Consider the following 24209-nt stretch of genomic DNA (forward strand, 5'->3'; position numbering starts at 1 on the left):
ACAGATAAAATGTGGTCTATCCATACAACGGAATATTACTTGGCCATAAAAAGGAATGAAGTACTGATACATGCTATAACATGATCCTTTAAAACACATCCTAAGTGAAAGAAGCCAGATATGAAAGACCACATTCATTCTGTATGATTGCATTTATATGAAACATCCAGAATAGGCGAATCTATAGAGAAAGAAATGTAGATTAGTGGTTTCATAGAACTGGGGGGAAAGGAGAATGGGAGTGACTGCTAGTGGGTATAGGGTTTCTTTTTGGGGGATCAAAATGCTCTGAAATTAGTGGCGATGGTTGCCCAATAAACAAGTGTACTAAAACCCACTAAATCGTATACTTTAAAAGTATGAATTTTACAGTATGTGAATTATATCTTTTTTTTTTAAATAAAAAAAAAAAGCCCTGAAATAGTCAAGAAGTAAAGGCCAGTATGTTTGGAGAACAGTGAGTGGTAGGATGCAGTTTATTCATTCATTAAAAATACATATATTGTATGCTTACCCTATGTTCTAGACATTGTGGTAGTTATTAAATACAGCAAAAATCTTTGTCCTTATGTGCTTATATAGCACTTACTAAATGTGACACTGTACTTACCGCTGTGTAGATTTACTCAATTTTCATAACAAATCTATACCAGTATTACTCCCGTTTCACAGATACAGATAGTACAAAGAGGTTAAACAACTCAGTTAAGGTTCGACAGTCAGGGATCCCATCCTAGTGTGGCTTCTGCAGCTGGGTTTTTAGCCTCAAAAATATTCAGTCCAAATTACATTCCCACTCGACCGGCAGAGAGGAGCTGAGCAGGCAGGGCCTCATAGGCCACAGCAGGACATTCAGAATTTACCTTTTGTGCAAAGGGACGTTATTAGAGGGCTCCAAGCAGGGAATGACTTACAAACATTCCTCTGGCTGCTTTGGGAGAATGGTTCACTGGGAGTCAAGAATTCAAGCAGGAGACCCGTTAGGGACTCCTGGTGTTCTAGGTGAGGTGCTCAGGCCTGGGGTGGTGGCATTCTTTCATTTCATCTTTTCAGTTCTGTGACGTGGGTATTGATGGCCTCATTTTACAGATGAGGGGAAAAGTTAGGTATATGGAAGATTTTAAGGCCGCAGAGCCAGTGTTGTTTCTGTCAAACATCTGATTCAGCTAAATTTCTGAATCTAGGTCCTGTATTTAGTTATTTAATAGTATGTCAAATTCATGTGTTCTCTCACCATGAAGTCGAGAATGTTCTACTTTACAAATGAAGTAACCAAGGCTTAGAGGGCCAGAACATGGTCTGTTCAACCCCACCCATCTCCCTGACTCAGGCCTTTCTAAAACACATACACACACACACACACACTTTTAACTTTTAGTATTTTTCCAGGACCCATCAGCTCCAAGTCACATAGTGGCCTTTCCCCGCTGAGACCCGGTCCCTAGTTTGGAGGGCGCAGCTCACAGTGGCCCCTGTGGGGACTGAACTGGCAATCTTGTTGTTAAGAGCCCTGCACTCTAACCAACTGAACACACAGTTCATTATGTGGCTCCTAGGCCAAAAACCTTTTAGTGGTACATTACCATTTAGATCATGCATGCTCCATGACACTGAATCTGGCTGGAGTCTTCCAGTTCCCAAACTGCCCATGTGCTATGCTCGGTCCCTCAGTCTACCTGGCAAACTTCTATTCATTTCTCAAGACTGAACTGGAGCTGCCCAGCAGATCCTTCTCTTCCTAGCAAGCCAAGGGTTTTCGTGTCAGTGTTCCCACAGAAGCTTTTAAGGTGCCTCAAGCAGACTAACTGACAGAGCGCCATCTTCTTTCTGCTTACACCTCTTGTCCCCAGGAGAGGGCCTGGGACCTAGTGAGCATCACTGAACAAGACAGAGGCTGGAGTCTTCAGCACGCCACTTAACTGCAGGTGTGGATTTGGTCTCCTGGGAGGAATACAGAATGAGCACCACAGAGCTGCAGTTGTGTCTTCAGTCCCAGAAGGCTCAGACACATCCCAGGACCTTCCCACACACCACTAAAATGCTGATTTGCTTCTTCTTTTTTTATTGTCAGACAGTATATAAATACATAAAACAGAAAACAGCAGGGATCCTCTTGGGCCTCAAAAAATACCAATGAAGGAAGAGGTTCCAGAAACATTTTTTAAAGTACAAATCAGTGCCCAGACCAAGGGTAGGGAAGGCAGGCCCGAGCCAGCACGGAGTAGACTACAGGCTCCTCCCTCTCCCCAGAGCAGGACAACCCCAGTGACCTCTCCACCAGCAACCAGTCCACACGGGCAGAATGCCAACCAAGGGAAAACTGCCAGCGAGCCTTCCCCACTCGGAGAGAAGGGCAACAACACACAGTGTAACCAAGAGCTCCCTCCTCCCATCCTTGCTTGCTCCCCTCAAGGCTACAATTGAGGGAAAGGAGTGTCCCATGTCACTCTGACCCCCTTGCCCAGCTGCCCTGGCCCCAATGCACCCATACCTGGCCTTTCCCCGCTGAGACCCTGTCCCAGCTCAGGCCCTAACTAGACCCACCAGGTGCCCAAAGCTCAATGGGGAGGGATGAGGTGGTGAAAAGGCTGGGGGTGAAACCAAACATCTTTATTTGCAGTCATCACTAGGGCCGTTTCTTGCTGCTGATTTGTTTGCTGGCCTGCTCTTCCAGCTGCATGGCCAGGCGCAAGGCCTTGATGACACCTGGAAGGAAGGGGTGGGAGGTGGTGCACTCGGGGTTAGTGGGGTCTTGGAGACACCAACCCTCAGGGCAGCTGCCACCACCTGCACAGGCCCCGTCTTCAAGGTGCACCCTGTGCAGCTGTACCCACCTTGCAGAGCAGAGACCTGCTTGGCATGCGGGGCCAGGGCCGCCTCTCCCTGGTTCACAAAGCTCCCTCATCCTGAATTGAATTCATCCTCTGCCTTACCCCAAACCTGCCCCTGTCCTTTATACCAAACGAATGTCATCTGTCCTGATGCCCCAAATCTGACAACACCTTTCTTCTTCCTTCTTATTTGTCCCCAAATCCTACCAACTCTGCCCTTCAAGTGGTTCTTGAACCTCATGCCCTCTCTCCGATCCCACGGCCACCGCCACATCAGTCTGAGCACCAACATCTCTCTTGAACTCTTTCCAACCATCTTCTAACTGCTCTGAACTCCTAACTGCCTCTACTCACACACTGCCCTTGTGCCCAAACCAGGCCCACACTGTGGCCACAGCGATGTCCCCAAAGCTCTGATGTGACCCTGGCCCCGCTCCGCTGAACTCTCCTCAAAGGCATCCACTGCCCTCATAACGAAGTCCCGGCCTCTGGGATGAACCCGAAGGCCCTTCAGCATCAGGTCCTCACTGACCTAGCCACAGCCCTAAGCTCCCTCCATCGTCTGCCCCCACCTTTTGCTCCGACTGAACTTTTCATTCTTCCTGAAAGTGCCATGTCCTTTTAAACACCTGTACCCCTGAGCATTCCAGGGCAGGAGCATTCCCTCCTCAGTTCTAAGCGCCCTGTGCTCTTCCTTTCTGCTTTGCACTGAGGACCTTATTGTCAGGACAAACTTTCGGGCCTCCCCCCGCCCCCCACCTGTTCTTCCTCAGAAGGGATCGTGGCAGTGCTAGCATCTACCATTTACTAAACGCTGCCCACAGGCTGGGTGCTGCTGAGGGTTTGAATAGCGTGTCACTTAATCCTCAGACAAAAGCATCCTGTCTCTCTCATTTTAGGGATGAAGAAACTGAGGCCCAGTGAGGCTAAATGAGTTTCAAAGGAAATTGGCTTATAAATAGAAAATTAGGATTAAGTTTTACTTTAGGGCCTACTATTCGTATTTCATGTGTTTGGTCCTTGGTCTCGGCATAGGAGCTGGCACATAGAAAGTACTCAACAAACATTCACTGAATAACGAGGCAAGGTTCCTGCATATAAATGACCCTCCAAAACCCTCAATCGGGAGCATGGAAGAGAGACCAGCTCAGGCTGGGAGGATGGAGGAAAGCCTGTGTGTGCCAGGCTGAAGAAGGAGGTATAGCAATTAGCCACCCGAAAGGAACGGCTGGATGAATGGGTAGAGAATTAAGGAAAGCTAGTGTATAAGGCTGCCTCTTATCACGCCAACCCGAAGACCTATGGGAGCAAAGTCCAGGTCATGTTCAAGGAACGGTGCTGAGCACAGCTGAGGGCCTGTGCTAAGTGCGTATCCTGTCCCCCCTGGGCCGTGCCAGCTCCCCACCTGTATAATCTCCTTGAGCTCTTCCATGGGCCTCTCTTCCAGCTCTCTGATCTGAGTCATGGCTTCATTAAAGCTGGACATCTGAGAAGACAGTTCCTCCTCGTCCTTGGAGAACTAAGGGGGCCAAAAGGAGAGACACAATGATATGGCCCCGTTCCCTCAGCAGGCCGTTTCTGACCTGCCTGAGCCCACCCTGCCCCTTACATCGCCTGCGTTCAGCGCTCCACCAGAGCTGGCTTCCATCTCTTCTGTTTTGATCTGAGTTGGCTGCTCCCCACTGGACCCGCTGTGGGGGCTCAGCTCCTTGACCCTGAGGAAACAAGGTCTCAGACCCCATAGCAACCTCCATGGCACTCACAAGAGTACTCCACCCCTCAGACTGCAGGTTTGAGGCTTCAAGGGGATGGGGTAGCAGCTTTGCCTTTGGCCTCGAAGACTCTCGTGTACACTGACTCTCCACCACAACCTCAAGGGGATTAGGACAGACCTTCTAGCATCATGTCTGAAGCGCCAAGCCTCAGATTCCCGGAAGCGCAGAAGAGTAGACAGCGGGCTGAGGCCCAGAGCCTCCGCCCCTCTCATCACTGCCCTTCCTTTCCCCGCTCCCACACCCTCCTCCGCACCCCACCTGGCCATTGGGACTGGTACCTGTCTGCATATCTCAGTGTGTTTAAGGTATATTCATACGAGCCTATGCCCGGTGAGATAGTGGCAATCTGCAAAAGAGGGAATGGGTGGTTAAAGGTGGAGGATCGCGGGGACAGGCTGCCAGGAGGAGTCTCTCCAAGCCATTGACACCCACATGGTATTGGAGGGAGAGCTCATTAAGCACCCACTCTGTGCCAGGCAACTTGCTCCATGGGCACTGCAAATTAAGATGCCTTAAAAATCGGTCCCCTGCGTTGAAAGGCGCATCTGATTACCCGCTGCTTCTTTATCTCTTCACTGACCCATTCTCCTCCAAGGTCACACCTTAAGGCTCTGTGGCTACTGCTGGACCCTCAGCTCGCCCAGGCTCAGGGTTGCCTCAGGGAGAAGGGTGTAGAGCTTCCTCAGAACTCCACATCTTCCCCAGGAGGCAGGGGAGAGGATATTCCCTGGAGGGAAGGGAGGCAGACCCTAGCTAGAAGGGCTTGTGGATAAAATAAAGACGGGAGCAGAAGCCACTCAAGACGACAGCCCTTTCCTGTCTCCTAGGGTGGGAGCCAAGGAACCCGAGGAAAGCTACAGAAGCTAGGACTTCCCTTTCTGCTTCCCCAAAGGGCCTTCTGAATTCTGGAGCCCCTTTCCACCAGTTAAGGAAGGAACGACCTCCCCCAAACCCAGAGCTGCATGGACATACAGTAAAGGGATTACATCCTTTCCTCCCCTCTTGGGTAGGCAAAGAGGAGCCTGGTGCTGAAAGGCAGGGGGTGAAGCCCAGTCAAGTTAGAGCCTAGAAACCCAGACAACCAAGGCATCAGGCCTCCTACCCAGGATAGGACTAAGCACCCCACACTCACCATGCAGGTCCTTGAGTTCTCCCCGATAAAGGAGTCCCGTAGCACCTGTGTCAGCTTGCTCTCGCGGAACGGGGTGTGAGCCTTGTTCTCTCCTAGGGCCCTGATGCACTCCTGTGGGGCAGCAGGTGCAACTGAGGCCCCTGCCTTCCTCCCACGCTGCCCACTTCCTCCCTCCATCGATTGCCCGATACCTTCAGAGCCAGGAGACTTTTGTTGATTTCTGCACCCTCCATGCGGGTCTGCCGGTCAGCACTGGAAGTGTCGGAACCTCGCTCATTCCCTGCCAGATCCACCAAAGAGAACTTGCCATGCACTCTCCCTTTGGTTCGAAGAAGAATCTGGAAGCAGGCATGGGAGCGGGAAGAGGTGAAGTTGGCAAATGTCTGCCCAGAGGTCCTGTGGCAAAGGAGGGCAAAGGAAGGCTATGAGTTTCTGAAGTCACCAGCCACCATGGCACCCCAGTCTAAGCCACCCCAGTTCACAGCAATGAGTTCTGTGGGAAGAGAGGGACACATGTCAGGACTCTAAGAAAAGTCCTGCGTCTTTTTGTCCCAGACTTCTGTTCTGCCCTCCCTCGGCAGCAGCTCTCCCTCCAGCTCTGGACCTAGTAAGTTTTCCTGCCAGTCAAAGTACTGGATTCTGTGCTAGAGGCTTGGCCAGACCTGGGGGCCATCAAGACATGGGAAAGGAGAGTTGCCTCAGTTGCAGGGGACCCAGGAACGAGGGATTGTCATGAACTTGACAGAACTTGACGGTACCACAGAGCTTGCTCCCTGGGCCTCCAGGAGCTGCCCAGCACTCCAGGGCAGCACGCCTAGGGAGGGCCCTGCAGGAAGGGCCCCTCCCTACCACCTCGAGCCTAGAAACAGGCGCAGAGCTCCTGGGTCCCACCACAGAGAGGGGGAACAGCAAACAGAAACCCAGAGAAGTCGGAAGCCTGCCTTTGGGCTAAGAGTCTGGGAATAAAGCCTGCCGTGCTTAGACTTAAGGCACTTTGACTTGCTCCTGATGGGCCTGGGTCATCCGCCCCATTGAGACCCTTAACGCAGAGGCCTTCACAGCCCTGACCACGCTGAGCACACACAATGGACTCGCAGCCAGTCTCTGTCCCCTGACCTGGCATGAGAAGGTGGCCCCTCCCCTGCCAGAACTCTGACCTGCTGGCACTGCCTACGTCGATCATCTTGATGACATCGTCTGCACAGCTCACCAGGCGCTCCTGCAGCCCCCACCACCTGCACCTGCTGCCTGCCATCCTCCAGCACGCGCAGCTTGGCCCTCTGTTGAGCAGGTCGAACAGCTGTGCCAGGAAGGGAAACAAGCCATCAGTGCCGGGCACCCACCTGACTCCTCCCTCCTTCAGGGCCTGACCCTGGGCTGGCAGCAGGAACGGCGGGGCTGGGCAGGCCAGCACGGCAGTTACATGTGGGTTCTGAACTGGGCTGCCTCAGCTTGATGCGACTCTTGTTGCTTTACTAGCTGTGTGAGCCTGGGTAAGTACTAACCAGTCTAGGCTTAGTTCTCATCTGCAGAACAGTGACAGTAATACTTCCTTGTCAGTTGTTGTGATGAATAAATGAATTGAAACAAGGGCTTAGAATAGAGCATAGCACATAATGTCATATTACTAATCAACGTTAGCTATTCTTATTTAGATCCTGCGCTGAGGAAGGCAATTCTGCAAACAACAGAGTATAGAAACATGTGTGTGTGTGTCTGTGTATTATACATCACATATATATATCTATACACACACAGGGGAAGGAAGGGAGGATGGATATGAACATGAGAATGAATGTGTGTAATCAGGAGAAGAGAAAGTATGAAGGAGGTGGGTCGAGGAAGCACAGGGCACACACAAGGAGAACCTCACCTCTGCGAGGGAAGCCCTGAGGATTCCTGCCATACTGGTTGAGCTGGGGTTCCATCCCACCATCAGATGACCCGTACCTACCCACGTGTCAGGGCAGAGTGGCCCAAAGGCTTCACAGCCCACAGGTTGTTTGGCTTCTACAATGTCTAGCCAACCTCAAGGTTTTAGAAAGTTCAGGAGCCCCGACAGCATGAATGGACTCCCTGCCAGCTACCTTCCCATTGTAAATCTCGAAGAATGTCACATAGACTTCCAGACCCAGTTTCCGGTAGCGGGGCTGTTCTTCAGGAGGAAGACATCCTGGGCTGTGGGCGAGAGCCTGGATTAAGAAAGCAACCTGCCTTTCTGTGCCCAACCCCACTGTGGCAGAACACAATACTCACAGGCCATCGCGTAGATCCCTTTGGATGCATTCTGGGCTTTCCCAGAGAGGTCTCCGCCCATAGTCTGCAAAGGGAAGGGGCAGAAGACCTTGGTAAAGGGCCCTTGGCTGAGGCTAGGGCACTGCTGGCTCCATCACCACAGTGGGCCACACCAAAGCCAGGAGGCTGGACCTGGGAAGGCCCGTCCCTGCACATGACACAGCAAGCGTATCTGGTGATGGGGCATCTGCACCGAGGGGACTTTCTGCAAGAAACTCACTGTCTTCATTTTCAGGGACCTAGTGCTGCACTATGGGCAGGCTCGCTCCCTGCCATGCCCGAATACTCACATGTGTCTTGCCACTTCCCGTCTGGCCATATGCAAAACAGGTTGCTTTTCTGCCTTGGAAAATTGCGTGTACCAGTGGCCTTGCTGTGTACCTAGGAGAAAGGACAGGAAAGTGTTTCTCCCTCCCCAAAATGTGCGCCCTGGCACACGGTCCTGCTGCTCCCATCCGCTGCAGAACTCCTGGGGCCTTAATGCCTCCTTCCAAACACCAGCACGCCTCTGCTGCAAAGTGGTCCCAGCTGACCCCAGCCCCTTACAAATCGGGAATTTTCCCTACCCTACTGGGGAGGGCTGGACTGGCCTGCCAAGAGCACACTGATGGCCCACACTCTGAGCCACCTCTCACTCCGGAGACACAAAAGGAAAGCCTGAGCTTAGCAGCCAACTTCTAGCATAAGATACACTACAAAGATCAGAGGAAACCCTCTACAGCAGGAGCCTAAAGTATTTTAGGCTTTGTGGTCCACATGGATTTGTCACACTTTTCTAAATATAAAACAATTCTTCTTCTGAAAGCCATATAAAAAGGAATTGAGCCAAATTTGGCCCACAAGTTTGTCGACTTCTGGTGTAGAGTAGTGTTGTCCAATAGAACTTTCTGTGATGATGGAAATATTCTATATCTGTGCTGTCCACGAGTAGCCACTTCTTAGCCACATGTGGCTACTGAGCACTTGGAATATGGCTGGTGTGACTGAAGAACTGAATTTTTAATTATATTTTAACTTCCATTTAAACTGCCACATGAAGCTAGTGGGTACTATATTGGACAGAGCAGTACTAGAATTTGCTGAGTCTGTTAAGCCCAGCCCAGTGGGTAATGGGGTGGCTTCTTAAGACCTTGGAAGAAACCCTAGAGCCTGTGCAGCCCAGCCCAGTGCAATGGTTTATGCCGTATTTCCCCGAAAATAAGACCTAACCGGAAAATAAGCCCTAGCATGATTTTTCAGGATGACATCCCCTGAACATAAGCCCTAATGCGTCTTTTGGAGCAAAAATTAATGTAAGACCTGGTCTTATTTTCAGGGAAACACGGTACCTCACTTCTGATCCATTAAAGGATGGGCCACTGAAGCTACAAAATGGCACATGGCAGCTGAAACGGGACCCTCCTGGAACCAGGAGCCAGCTCTATGTGATAGCTGATCCAAAGAAAACAGGAGAGGAGGCCAGGAAAGGCTTCAGAGTTCAGCATGTCTGTGAGCAGTGTTACCACAATGTCTTGCATCAAAAAGACAAAAGGGGAGCAGGGTGGGGGGAGAAAGGAGGGGAAAAAAAAGGCAAGAGACTAACCTGTAGACAACTTCATTTGAAGCCGTTTCATCAAATGCAAAGTCAAAGCAGAATGCCTGGTTCTCCAGATACTTTGTTAAGTCCACTTTTAACTTGGGCTGGTGTACGAGGAGGAGACACTTGCTAGGAATGGAAATGACGTCAATTTCTTTCTTGGTCAATTCTGCAGAAGGAAAGTATTTTCAGGGGATGCTCCCTAGACACGGGAACCCTCAGTCCAAAGCCTCTTTCTGACTGAATGGAGTTTACCTTGTTTATTCAGTGGGCGTTTCCTAACACAAACACATATCCTGTGCTCTTCAATCTTCAAGGGGATGAGAGAAGACAACCAACCAACAAAAGGTTAGGACAGAATTAAAGGAAAGTTTAAGCAGAACCCCGGCCCCTCCTAATCTGTAGTTCTGAATTTTCTTCCCAGTTTACTCACTGCATACAGGAGATTTCTGCCCACTTTCATGATTATGAGTAAGAATCTGGCCACCCTATGGAAACGGGAAGATGGGGGGTGGAAGGGAGTTGATAAAAATCAGACTCTCCCACCCAGGCCTCACTAGCTCCAGCCCACCACAGGATACTTATAAGACCCTCAAGGGTGAGTGACAATTCCTGAATGCTCTTACACCCTTCAAGAGAAGCGTTCTGTCTCTTAATCGTACACCTACTCAGGAAGGAGAGGGAGAAGCCCTTTGGCTTGACTTACAGGATCAGTCAGAGTAAGTGGATGACAATGCAAAGTAGCCCGAAATTCTTTTATCATCTGGGCAAATTCCCAGTTTGGAACGCTGTTGTCATACTCCTGTTTGGGACGAGCAAACCGGAAATGACTGCTTAGAGGTAAATGCTCTCAGGCCTCAGTGCTAAGCAGAAGCAACATCTCTTTATGTGCACACGGCCCGTCCGAGTTGACAAAGCCCCACACAATCTCACCCTGGCTCTAGGCTGAGAACTCAGGAACAAAGCCCTGGGAATAGAGATTGGTGGGGGCCCTAGGCATGCTCCAAACCACCTTAGGAACAAGGGCGAGGGCCACTGTCCCACATCTTAGGAGATCAGAAGGCTGGGATTCCCCGAGGCAATTAATCCAACTAAGGGGAAATGCTCCAAACTGGAACTCATTGCAGCACGTCCACCACATACACACAACTAGGTCGGGGGCAGCAGGCAAGGGCCCAGCAGCCCTGCTAGCCAATGCGCTATGGGACAAGCGTGCCCACTGGACATCAGCACGAGGCAGTCCTCCTCTGAGGGCCTTCAGAAAAACATCTGACTTATTTGTTCTCGGAATCCTGATGAGATACCACTTAAGCTTCTTGGATATCAGAATTGGAGTCTCAGTACGCTGGGATCCAACCATATCCGTGTTGCCGTTAACGGTGAAGCTAAAGGTACCTGTGCAAAAACCCTTGCCCAAGAAAGGTACCTGAGCTCGCTTTAGTCTCATTTCAGAGTTCTGGGCCCGCCTCTCTTCTCTCTTGCTCTTCATTTTTTCCATTTCCTTCACAATACATGATTTCCTCCGAACTAGAGGGGGGGAAAAAACCATTCTTTTACTTGTCTAGGTCAGCCAGCCTGATCTTCCCTGGCTGTTATACTGAGTCCTGGACTGTTCCCAGGACTAGCCCTTCTCTAGACCCTTGCTCTTAAATCACCATATGCAAGGAGAAGCAGCAGTACATGTGATTCTTGGGATGGCCAAGCCCACAAAGTAAAGATGAGCTAATGTGAGCACTCCAGGTCTAACCAAGCTCTCTCCACACTTCTGTGGCATTTTATCAACAACCAGAAGAGGTGAAACCATCCCTGCTTGGTCTTGATGGTCATTCTGAACTGTTCTTCAGGTGTCAGCCAAGACTATAGCTGTGACACCTCAATTACATTAGAAGACTCCTGCCAGCTTCTGGTGACAGGGTCACCTCTTGTGAAAGATTGATTCCATGGCCATAGGGAAAGCTGCCCCCATGTGACAAACACAGTTTGAACACAGGTACCAAGGCAGGCCGGGTTTGACACAGGATGTAACTACGTTTCCTACACAGGGAACAGGGCAGCAGACAGCTCAGCGTGTCTACCTGAGTTCCCAGGGTTTGCAGAAAAGCTGCCTCGGACGGAATGGACTTGTTCTTCCACTCCTGTGCTGACTATCGTCAATGGTGTTTCAGCCACTGCAGGGCAGGAGAGCCTACGGGGACCAGCTGTGGGGGAACAAGAGTCATGGGAGAAGCAGGCAGGCATACTGCAGCTGTGCTCAGCTGAGTCCTCATGGACCAAGGGGAGGGCTGCTGACTGCCAGCTCAGCATGGGCTTAGGCAACTCTAGTGTAGAGCTTGGGCTTTTCTCTTCACCTCAGCCCACAGCTTGAACTTGACCAGTATCCCTGCAGGGGCAGGCTCCTGGGGACAAAAAAACCTTAAAAGGGTGCTGAGTAGCTCAGTGTGGGCTCCACACACGAAGGGGGAAGCCTTTAAAGGGCTGAACTCTTTAGACTTGACCCAAGCGTGGGTTCTTCACCAGCCCTTTCTACTCATTTGGGAGAAAAGCCAGGCCTTTCTGACTTCTCAAAAGCCTTGGAACCCAGGTGGTTAACGGGAGCAAAGACAGAAAAGCCAGGAATAACGGGAACCTGAGCGACAACTAACCACACTGACTCAACCCAGAAAGCTACAATCCATGATGACTCTCTACCTCCCATCCTTGGTCGTGACCCTTTTGTTTACCTTCATTTTATTAGAGCTGAATTTCATATATGTACGATGTAATGATTGTGTATCTTATAAAATTTGCATCTACCTTATGTACCTAATAAAAGCTGACAATTAAAGATATTTTTAAAATTCCATATATATAAAGTCCAAAAAGAGTAAAAGCTAATTGATGCTTTCAGAAGTCAGGATTATAGGAACCCTTGGGGGCTTAGGAATAGGAAGGGAGCCTAAGGGGGCCTTTTGGGTGCTGGTAATGCTCTGTTTGATCTAGGTGTTGGTTACATGAGTGTGTTCAGTTTGTGATATGTTTACTTAATGATATGCTTACTTTTCTGTATATAATGTACATTGTTTCAATAAAGTTAAAAAAGTAAAATGAGATTAATTTCCAGATAAGGGAGCAATGGGGCAGCGGGAGGACAGTACTGAAGCCTGGGGAGTACAGGAATTAGGATATTACCAAACAGGTTCAGGGCAACATGTGAGATGCTGCTCCAGGCCTCAAACAGGGAGAACAGATTCATTACTCACTGGGACCTGAGAACTGTTTGTGGGAATTTGCCGGCGTAGACAGCTCCACCTCCGTATCATTCGCCTGAGTGGTGATGCGAACCTCGGGGATAGTGGACATGCGAGTGGAGCGGCTCTGGAGACCTGGAGAACCGGGGGCAGCAGCCAATCAGGGCAGCACAATCAGGAGGGCTGATAGGGGCAACTCTCCAAGAGTCTATACAGGTGAGATGGGTCCTGACCACCAGGAAAGGAGCCCATCAACTTTCCATTCCTTCCCCACGAGGAAAGGAAAAATTAGAAAGGCTAAGTACTAGTGACCCCAAAATGAATCTGTTCACATTCTGCAAATCTGAGAGCTCCTGAGGACAAGTATATCTCCCACAAGAGCATCTGTCTTGAGTAAATGGAGGGATCCACAGCCAATCATTTCTGGAAAGGCTGATCTAATCCCAGAAAAAAAGAATTAATCTTAGCAGCAGCAGCAGCACCTACCATTCTACAAACAACCTTCCCATATCTCAAAACAACATTATAAGGTAAATATCAGTATTCTCATCTCATAGAAGGGGATATTAAGGCTCAGATAAATTAAGCAGCTTGCCAATGTCACTCAACTGTAAGTGTCAGAGCCAGGATGCGAACCCAGGACTGTCAGATTCCAAAGTCAGGGCTTTTCCCACTGCTTCAGGATGCTTTACAAAGCCAGGCCTGGGCCACATCATCAGAAACCCATGGGATCAACTACATTGATTTTCTGCAATCTTAAAAGAATGCTTAACTGAGAGAAACAATTGAGTTATATTTGAATGCTTGTCAATTTCTATCCATCTATACAGTTTCCCTCCATAAGAGAAAAGCAATTCACCTATAAAATGAAAGAAGTCACAAATTTGGAAATAGAAAACTAGGTGTCATATAGGCAAACATCAACTTGTAGTGAAATTATAAGTCTCCTAAATTTAGGCTGATTTGATGGTCTATCTAGTCCATGTCTTTCCTAAGAGCACGAACTATTACAATTTCCTATTTCCCAAAAGATTGGTAATTTTGTTTCATTTCTACTGTTTAATAGCACGGCACCTTTAACATTTTTTTCCATTTAAAGGAGATGTGGCAATTATCTTTTGGGTTCATGCATGTGGAGTGAGGCTGCTGCCACTCCCATCTCTCCTATAGGCCCCGACGGTACAGCCAGCACAAGGGTCAGCACCACACCACTCGTGTCCAACCCAAGCTCACAACTACACCACCTCTCCCCCTAGGCCCCCAGGAACCTGAGGCTCCGGCCAGGTAGTTATCTTGGCCCCTGAGGTGGCTGGACCATGTAAGGGTAGTGATAACCTCTGGGCTGGGATAGGCCATGCAGGTCTAGTTGGCTCTGAACAATAAGCTGGATTTCTTGGGCAGTTTGTACCTACAGCCACACCCTATGGTCACAGACTATTGTAGTCAAAGTAGGTTTATGCTGACCACTGCAGAGAAAGCCCAAGTCTCCCAGACTTTGAGGCACTCAAATCCCACCAATCCCATCCCACCCCCAGTTCTCCATGGCACCATCGACTATACTTCTAAACAGCCCAGACTTAGCTTTTCTCATGGCCTACTCACCACTTCCCTCCTAGGCACATTGTTCTCAAGGAAAGAAAACAAGCCTGCCAATGGCTGATGACTGTTCTGGATTCTATAGCAAAAACTTCTAGACCAGTCACAAATTTCCCAAATGCACCAGGTCCCTGAGAGGTTGGCCTAAGAACTGTAGGTTGGAGGGCTGGATTCTTTTTTTTTTTTAACTGCTTTGAGGTATGATTGACATACAAAAAGCTGTAGATATTTAATGTATACAATTTGATAGGTTTAGAGATAAGTATACACCCATGAAACCATCATTACAATCAATGCCATAAAATTACCCATCACCCCAAAAGTTTCTGCCCGCTCCCTTTTTATGTTTTTTGTCTTCTTTTGTGGTAAGAGCACTAAAGTAATATCTACACTCAGTAAAATTTTAAGTACACAATGCAGTATTATTAATCATAGGCCTTGTGCTGTACATTCATCTCCAGAACTTATTTATCTTACATAACTGAATCTTTGTACCAATACTCCCATTTCCTCCTTCTTGTAGGTGGGATTCTTCCTCACTGAGAAAGACACTTGGAAGATAAAGTGGAACTCAACCCACAGAGAAGCCACCTGCTAAATTGGAGCAATGCGTCTTCACAGCTTCCTGAGCCCTGGGAACACTGTTTCTGGCACAACCCCATGACAACAAGTCAGTAGAAAGCCATTTACCTTTCGTTGGAATGGGAATTTTGGAGTTGACTGATCTGCGTTTTTGTTTCTGAAAAACAAAACAAACCACCACAATATATGGCTCTTATCGATTCTCAAGGGCCTATGTGCTGTGCTGAAGTCCTAGGCAGTCCCAGAAATCAACCTAGCAAAGAGCCAACAAGCCAAGTGAATTCTCTGGAGCACTGGCTGCAGCCAGATGAAGGCACCAACCTGAACCGTTACATTCTGCAGGGGCAGATTGTCCTTTGGGTGTAAGGGAAGAAGCTGTAAGAGTTCTGGGTTTATTGCGGCCACATCTTCAAAATCAATCTGCAAGGAGCAAGCAAAAATTTCAGTGAAACAACATAGCTTGTTCAATCTAAGTGCATCTCTGCAACCAAGGCTATCCCTAGATTCAGACTTTACCAACTTTAAGTTCCACTTAAGTACTAACAGCAAACACTCCTTAGTCATGGTTTACCATCTAGATGGATATTGATTTCTGATTTCGAAGCTGACAGTAGATATCAGAGATGCGAATGAGGTGAAGAGGAAGACAGGCAGGCAAACAGTCAGGTAGTCCACAGCAGGTCGAGGCCACTTGCCTTCCCTACTGTTCTGCTGGGCAGTGGGGTCCTGCTGGGAACAGCATCCTGAACACTTTTTGCTGGCTGACACGGAAGAGGAAGCAACTTCTAACTGTCCTGGTGATAGTCAAAATGGAGGGCCCTTCAGGATCTTATAGGCAGGGACAAGTTCCTGAGAGCTGCTACCTAACCCTAAGTCTACCTACATTTTCTAATGGGCCCAGAAACTTCTTCCCCAGTCACAGTGTCCTGCTCATGCCCGCAATGAGGTCAAAATTCTGGGTTTACGTCACCAGAGTCCTCAGAAACCCTTTAAGAACAACTCAAACTGCATCAGCATACTTCACAGCAGGTTCAAACACACCAAAATAGCATCAACTTGGTTATTTGTGTTTTGAAATGTGACAGAACTGAAGCAAGGATGAGAGCTTTCACCAGGGTAGGAGCTTTACCTTCTACTTATGCAACCTATATTTATTAACTGGCTTATGCAAACATTTATTGGGCTTAAGTAAGGCAGAAGAAGGCATTAAAAGATAAATTAAGGAATCTATCGCTCTTGCCTTCAATGAGCTCACATTCTAATGGGGCAGAGAAGTCGCATGCACAAAGGGCTATAGTTCTGACATTAACTGATTCTCTCATTGGTGATTCAGAGTGAACATCCCAGAGAGAAGGAACAAGAAAGTGTGAAGGCAGCAAGGTACTAGGCACGGTCAGAGTGGGGACCTGCCCCATTTGCCCCTGGCACAGGATATGATGTGTGGTACAAAGAAAAGGTAGATTGGGATCAGATCTTAAAAAGGCTTTGAATACCTCACTAAGAAGTTTGGACCTTATTCCACAGGTAATATCTCAGCTGGAGTGAGACCCAATAAGAACTGCATTTGTAAACAACAAAACAAAAACAAATCACAAGGAACTGCTAACAGCTGGTTGAAAGAAATTTTAGGAACCTCTTGATTCAAGGGCAGATAATGTATTCAATCCTTTCATTTCTCAAGTATACCATCTAAGTATCTGCATACCTATCATAAGTCACCATGCTGAGCAAGCCTTTTACTGGGTTATCTCATTAAGCTCCACGAAGAGGGTCCAGGTCTTACTCACTTCTGTATCCCCAGAAGCAAACACATGGTCTGGCATTTTGGAACCAGCACAAAAGGATTTGTTGAATAAATCCTCACAAGAACTCAATGAGGTGGATATTATCATCCTCATTTTATAGATGAGCAAATTAAATTTCTGAGAGGGACAGAAATATGCTTGAGGAAAATATAAAGAAGTGGCAGAGCCAGACTGGAATCCAGCTTTACATACTCCTCGGCCGGTGACCTCTTCACCACATCACAAAGCCTTTAAAACCTAAATGTCTTAGTCATATCTCTCATCGCTCCTCTTCTCAAAATCCTGCCAAGGCTCCCCACTGCCTGCAGAATGAAATCTGAAACATCTTGACGCAGGTGATGAAGACCCAGTGCCCTGAGTCTCCTGCTGCCTGGACCCAACTTCTTCATTAGTCCCCATGAGGGTCACCTGCTAAACCTTCCTGCCCCACCCCCACAAGCCGGCTCCTCCCCAGTGAGTTCTACCTCTGAGCTGCTCTGTTTATCTGTGCCATTCATCACAAGTTGCTTTGTTATTTGGTGTTTCAGAAACATACTTTTGTCTTCTCAACGAAGTTATCAACTTTGTTCCCCAAACAAGTTGTCATATACACTCAGAAGCTCGTATGGGTGAGCAAAGTTTTAGGATTCTGTGCAGTTTGCTTTCTATAAACACACCAGAAATTGTTGATTACTTCAATTTAAAACAGGCCTGACTAAATAAAATCCCAATGCATCCAAAGAGGACTGAGTTTAAGATTAGGGAGAAGAACACAGCATCAAAAACAAGGTTCTCACAAGTTCCATTTTCTCCCAGATCTTTTAGGGAGAAAGGTGTTACATGTGGTGGAGGCATACTCACAGAACCTACCTCTTTGCCCTTTGTGGCACCTTCTTCAGTCCATTCCACCGAAACACAGGATTTCTCCAAGTTCACAGTCCTCACACTGGCACTGTGAATTAAGCCTGTAGTATGAAAAGTCCAGAATTAGCCATCTTTTTCACTTTTAGGATCCCACAGACTCTCAATGTGGAGTTGACCTGAAAAATGGACAGCTGCCTTTTTTTTCCCCTTTCTTTTTAACACTAGGAGATAAATATCCCATAGTGAGGTAGGCAGGGAACAAGTCTTAAAACTGAGTTGCAGGGGATAAGGATTCAGCCCCACTCAAAAGCGAGTCTACAGTGGGTTGAAGGTATATTTGGGAAGGGGAGTCACTCTAGTCCTTGGTGAACTGTCCCTCAGTGCAGCACTGAGCCTATAGCGCCCTGGGGTTTCCCTACTTCACTCTTCACGGTTATGTCTGACCATTCTCCTAATGACACTGGTATTAGACCTGAGAGAGCTGCGGTGGCTATTAACCATAAAAGAGACAGTGTAAGCTTCTGAAGAGCAGGTATCTGGTGTTATGCAGGGAGTCACGCAGGGTCTCTGGTCCCGCTCCCCACATAAGAACGCAGGATATGGTGAGGCCAAAAAGGAACACTCACCGAGCCATAGGTAGGGGAGTCATACCACTATATTCTCGCTGGCGGCATTCCCCTCTCTGCAAGCTGCTCTTGCTAGCTCAGCCACCATCTTCTTGCTAGCCCCCATTTGCGGCTAGCGTAGGCACGGCAGTTATATTAGTGCCCAATGGCTCACTGGTTACAGCTCACGGCCAACTAGCCACAGCTGATGGCCATCCAATCACAGTTGATGGCCATTTACTACCTGAGCCAGCACCTTTCCACGTGAGGCCGAGAGCCTGGAAATTGCACTCCTGGCTCTGTCCCCACATCTGGTCTGTTTCATTACCCTGCAAACCGGGGCCTGAAATACTGCAGGTGCACGATATTTATGAGAGTAGAGGGGCCAGGAAGCCGAGGTTCCTACAAGAGCAGGGCAGTTTCACGGGAGAACTTTTGGGGGGTTAAGGTAATCTAGCAACCATAACTTCCCTGGAAGGTCCATGACGTGCAGGAGCCCCGCCTACTCCCGGAGGACAGAGAGGGGACCCACCGCCACTAAGTACAGAGACCCCTGGCCTTGCATAGGGAAGACCGACTGCCAGTGCAGAGACCCAGACCTGGAGTGTGGGGGGAATCCCCCAAAGTGTCAGGGTTCTGACGTTCGGAGAGGGGCAGGAATTTCAGTCGTCTCACAGCCCACGGGTTCCCCTGGCCTCAGGACCCTGCCCCTCACCATTACTGCGTTGGATGTTGATGGCGAGACCGGGAAACAAGCGGGCCTGAAGCGACGAGGCCATTAGCAGACCACAGGGTCGCCGGTGAAACACTCAAAACAGAACGAAACCACAACTCTGCTAACCCCACGGTCTCAACCCCGAGTAAACCGCCACAGTTTAAATACCCGCGCTCCAGCGTTTCTGAAACGTCATCACGCTGTCGCCGGCCTACTTCCACCAGTCAGCGTTGTCCCGCGAAGCCTTTTGGGACACGTAGTCTCCTGTCAGTCTTCGGCGCTTGGGACCGCCCACTCGGCGGGCGGCCACGCCCCGCGCTGGGTCTGCGGGGAACTTCTCTGGCCCGCGGGACCAAAGTGTTCTTGTTCCCGGCGCAATACCAAAACTCCTCTGTGCTGGTGTGTTCCCCCAAACTGAGAAACTTCAGGATGGTGTTTGAGTGAGGGCTCTGGGGTCCTGCAGACACCGGTTCCAATCTGGACTCTCAGTAGCGCGGTGACCGCGGACAAACTAGAAACTCTGGGTTTCCTGCTTTGCACAACGGGGAGCGTGTTTCCTTCCTCGCGGAGTTATTGCGAAGTTTAAAGGAGGGACTGTGTTGTTTTTGTTTTCGCTTTTTTATTTATTTAACATTTTTATTATTTATTTAGGGGCCAGGGAGGGACTATGTTTAACGTGCCTGGAAGACACAGATTCACTAGATATCTGTTGTGTCTGTCACGTGGTAGGCCATGGTTGGGACAGAGCCGGGAGTGCAGTGTCCAGGCTCTCGGCTTCACATAGAAAGGTGCTGGCTCAGGTAGTAAATGGCCATCGACTGTGATCAAATGGCCATCAGCTGTGGCTAGTTGGCCGTCAGCTGTAACCAGTGAGCCATTAGCCATGAATATAGCTGCCGTGGCTAGGCTAGCAGAAAAGGGGGATCTAGCAAGAAGATGGTGGCTGAGCCTGCAAGCCGCGCAGTGAGGGTGGAGAATTGTGTGGCTCCTGGTTCCTGTTTCTCCAACCCAGCCGCCAGCGAGAGTATAGTGGTATGACTCCCCTACCTATGGCTCGTGGGTATTCCTTTTTGGCCTCACCGTGTCCTGCGTTCTTGTGTGGGGACTGGGAGCAGAGACCCTGCATGACACCCTGCACGACACATGGCACAGCGAGCAGGGTCTCCGCACGACAGCCATAGTGCTAGGTGCTGGAGATAGTTCTTGCCCTCCTTGACCTGACATTTCTAATATGAATAGGGGATAAAAAGAAGTAAAGAACAAGTAAAACTGAGGTAAGTGTTCCAAGGGAAATTGAAAGCTGGGATAGAGAATAATGGAGGAACCTACTTGAAATAAAGTGGCCAGGAAAGAAATCTTTGAAGTGATATTTAACCGGAGTGTAGAGAACTAGGAGGAACAGGACATATCAAAATGGGGGGCAAGAAAGAGATGAAGAGCCTTCCAGACTAAGATGTGAAAATGGTGTGTGCAAAGGCTCTGAGGCAGTGTCCTGCAGGGCGGCCTGCAGGGTCTCTGGTCCCGCCCCCCACATAAGAACGCAGGACATGGTGAGGCCCAAAAGGAACACCCACGGAGCCATAGATATGGGAGTCATGCCACTATATTCTCGCTGGCGGCTGGGTTGGAGACACAGGAAGCAGGAGCCACACTGTCCGCAACCCGCCGTCTTAACTGCAATCCACACTTGCCAGCCACCATCTTCTTGCTAGCCCCCATTTTTCTGCTAGCGTAACCACAGCAGTTATATTAGTGGCCAATGGCTCACCGGTTACAGCTGACGGCCAACTAGCCACAGCTGATGGCCATCCAATCACAGTTGATGGCCATTTACTACCTGAGCCAGCACCTTTCTATGTGAGGCCGAGGGCCTGGAAACTGCACTCCTGGCTCTGTCCCCACAGGCAGGAAAGATTTTTGTCTGGAAGAAATGAAAGAATTAGTGTGGCTTAAAGGCAGTAGGTGAAGGGGAGAGGAGTGAGATCATTTAGCATCTTGTAGCTTATAGGTAATAATTTTGGCTTTTATTCTAATGAGAAGTCATTGAAGAAATTTAAGCAGAGCAGTGACAAGAGCACACAGTCCAGCCCTGACTGCCTCTTCACCGTCACCTCCCTCCGCTCTGCCCTTCACTCGAGGACTCCAGTCACTCTGGCCACCTTGCGGTTCATCGGGCAGGCCCAGCAGGTTCTCGCCTCAGGGCCCATTCTTCCGGATGGATGGATAGATGGACGGATAGATGGACGGACAGACGGCCACGAGCCCACGTGACTCACTTCCTCGTGGTGCTGCCCAGATGGTACTTTCTTGAAGGCACAGCTCGTATAAACACAGCCCTCCATCCTCCACATTCATCCCCTCACCATGCTTTATTTTCCATAATAGTATATGTTTGTTTATTGTCTGTCTCTTCCTCTGAATCGTGAACTCCCTTATGCTGGGTTGTCTGTGTCATTTGTTCCCATTCCCCCAGTGCTGAAAACAGTGCCTGATCAGATGCCTGAACGACTTGGCTAGGTCAGTGATGACGGAGACAGAAAGAAGGGAACCGGTTTGGGAAATGTTTGCGAGATAAAAGCAGCAGGACTTGGAAATGGATTAGATATGGAAGATAAAGGAGATGGAGTTGTCAAGGATGCTTGCTGGGTTTGTGGCTTGTTCTGGGATGGACAGAACTAGCATTCGCGGAGGTATGATACCGGAAGATCAGATTTGGGGAATGATATAAATTTAGTTTTGGATGATTTGTATTCAGTTGTCTTTGGTTGACCCAGTTATCTAAGTGGAGGTATCAAGTAGCCTCCTAGATTTGGAGTACCGCCCCTCATATTACAGACTGGATATGAAATGTAAATCTGGGAGACCCCAGTCAATATAGAGTACTTGAAATAATGGTTGAGTTTGAGTTACCATATGGAGCTCAGAGTACAATAAGAGCAAGAAAAAAGCCTCTGACTCAGTTTTGAGGAACTCTGGCATTCCGTGGCCAGGGAGAGAGAAACGGAGCCGTAGGGAAGACACGTGGAGGTGTACGATCGGGGGAAACTCAGGAGAGTGTGGTGCATTGAAGTCAAGGCTCTTAACAGGGTGGTATCAGTCGAAGGGGAGAAGTAGATGTTTCTGAGACGTGTTTCGATGGTAAAATAAACAAGTCTTGGTAACTGATCAGCTGAGTGGGCTGAGGGAGAGGTGTTAAAGATGCCTCTTCAAGTTTTGATTCAGAAGTGGTGTCATTTACAGAGACAAGGGGGTTCTACAGGTTGGAGGGAATAATGAATTCAGTTTTGGGCATGGTGAATTTGAGGTGTCTTTGAGACATCCAAGTTGCTATTTTGGGTATAGAGAGTAGAGAAGCCATGCCTAGGGTGTATGTTTGCAATTGAAGCTGGCCTGTGGAAGTGAGAAGAATTGGGGGCCTAGTACTAAACCCTTAGGAACCCCAAGGACTAAAGATCAGGTGTGGGAAATAAGTGCACAGAGGAGACTGCGGCTGGTGGAAAACGAAAAGAATGTGGAGGAACGTTTGGGGTCACTGCAGCTGAGGAAGGAAGCATCTGGAGGAAAACGAGTGGTCACTGTGAGATGCTCCTGAGACGCCCGTTAGGTGAGAACCGAAGAGCATCTTGCCTTCACCACCTGGAGGTCAGAGTTGCTGTAGCGAGGGTAGTGGTGAGGACGGAAGCCAGAATGGAGCCAACGAGGGTGAGTGAGCGGGAGGAAATGACCAGGTGTAGGATACGAGGGAAAATTGGTGTGAAGAAGAGGCAGCAGCAGCAGCTGGACGAGCTCTTCTCTGCATTTACAAATATTTCTCTGTATACTTTGTTTCCTTTGTCCACTCCAGTTATAGTATACAACACATTATTTTCCCCCTTTCCATTGGTATTTACTGAAACTCCTTCCATGCCAGCACAGAGAGAGCTTTTTCACTGGGGCGGGGGGGGGGGGTGTTGGGGGAAGGAACCTTGGGTAGCCTCTCTGTTTGGCTGGGGGAAGAGGGGATTTGGTTATATGTGGCGTTGGACAGTGTTAGCACAGCAGGTCCAGTTAGGGCTAGGGTTTTATAAATGGCGTGGCTAATGAGCAATATGGTATTGATTTAAAGCTATATCTTCATCCCATATCCATGTAAAGTCCTGATGTTTTACAGTTAGAGTTAGCTTAATTGTCCATCAACAGAATCTGGTTGAATAAACTGAGGTACATTCACTCTGGAATTCTTGGCAACTGTGAAACGGAGTGAGGAAGACCTTAACTAATTATCTGTCTCTTCCTCTGAATTGTGAACGCCCTTATACTAGGTTGTCTGTGTCATTTGTTCCCTAAAACAGTGCTTGGTCAGAGCAGGCTTCCAGTTAAATTCCACTACGGGGTGATCTCCAGAATATGTCAGTAAGTGGGGAAAGGTGCAGAGTAGCGAGAAGAAAGGAGGAGATAGCAACACAGAAAAAGTGTGTATTTGCTTATATTATTAAAAAAAGGAAGCAAAAAACAAATGATAAAAACGGATCAGTAAATTCTAAAAAGACAAGGAATATGTATGACAAGAAAAAATTGTGTGGTGTTGTGAATTAAAATTGTTCTAAATTAAACTTTCAGCAGCCGGAGAGTAAGGGAGACAGAAGTTAGCCTGTTAATAGCTGTGGAGCAGCTCTGAGAAAAGACTGCTCACATACGTGTATCTGTTGGAATTTAGGATAATTTTCAGGTGGCTCTTTCTGCGATTATTCAAAGACAGAATAGCCAGGCTCCACTGAACCCCAGGAGTCTCTGCGTCTTATCTACACATGAATTTTTCAACAGCTAACCCACAGGAGTGGACACTTCTCCCTATCGCAGGAGGGCTCTGCTGCGCCTATCCCAGAACTAGCCCATCCTGTGGCTATAGGTAATGTAAATTAGAATGGCTTATGTCTTTCTCCCCTACTTGATGTATAAAAACGCTTGCAAAACTTAGGGACAATAACATATTGTCATGTCTACCTAGCCATGCTGCTGGTGGTTTAGACTCCAGGCCCCAAGACCTGGGTTGGGGAGTGGGATAATAGAGCTCACCTCCCGCCTGCACTTTTGTTTTTTTCCTGGCCAACAATGAGCTAATAAACCCTCTCTTCTAAAAACACTTTCAGGATTATCCTCTGTTTCTTGACGGCACCAACCTTCACATCCTGCCTATGTCCCACTTGTTTACAGCCTATAGATCGGTGTGTCCATTTGATCCAAGAAA

At 48.6% G+C, this 24209-nt stretch overlaps 2 protein-coding genes across 2 annotated transcripts; both read right to left on the reverse strand.

Moving 5' to 3' along the window:
- Positions 1-2268: 2268 nt before the first annotated feature.
- On the reverse strand, positions 2269-4558 carry LOC117016893 (kinesin-like protein KIF2C). Its single transcript, XM_033096694.1, has 3 exons — positions 4441-4558; positions 4237-4350; positions 2269-2706 (listed from the first exon to the last, which is right to left on the reverse strand). Exons 1-3 carry the CDS (start codon positions 4477-4479, stop codon positions 2611-2613), a joined length of 249 nt encoding a protein of 82 aa, XP_032952585.1. The 5' UTR covers positions 4480-4558; the 3' UTR covers positions 2269-2610.
- A 259-nt stretch (positions 4559-4817) lies between these two features.
- Positions 4818-19108, reverse strand: LOC117017042 (kinesin-like protein KIF2C). The gene is given in 20 exon segments (XM_033096932.1): positions 4818-4952; positions 5739-5849; positions 5930-6134; positions 6896-6966; positions 6968-7020; positions 7023-7038; positions 7826-7885; positions 7888-7916; positions 7995-8058; positions 8324-8414; positions 9616-9778; positions 9865-9919; positions 10316-10411; positions 11036-11136; positions 11685-11807; positions 12849-12971; positions 15123-15171; positions 15336-15434; positions 17669-17763; positions 18983-19108. Coding segments are annotated over 20 exon segments (1803 nt in total). The 5' UTR covers positions 19047-19108.
- Positions 19109-24209: the final 5101 nt, after the last annotated feature.

This window comes from Rhinolophus ferrumequinum, chromosome 24, assembly GCF_004115265.2.
Source record: "Rhinolophus ferrumequinum isolate MPI-CBG mRhiFer1 chromosome 24, mRhiFer1_v1.p, whole genome shotgun sequence".
In the NCBI taxonomy this organism is placed as follows: Eukaryota; Metazoa; Chordata; class Mammalia; order Chiroptera; family Rhinolophidae; genus Rhinolophus; species Rhinolophus ferrumequinum.

Excerpts from the sequence above, each read along its gene's own strand:
- LOC117016893 (XM_033096694.1), bottom strand. The coding sequence starts at position 4,479 with ATGGAAGCCAGCTCTGGTGGAGCGCTGAACGCAGGCGAT. Across the intron at positions 4,351-4,440 it reads GAGCGCTGAACGCAGGCGAT|TTCTCCAAGGACGAGGAGGA; the intron begins GTAAGGGGCAGG and ends TGGCCCCCTTAG. Across the intron at positions 2,707-4,236 it reads AGCTCAAGGAGATTATACAG|GTGTCATCAAGGCCTTGCGC; the intron begins GTGGGGAGCTGG and ends CCTTCCTTCCAG.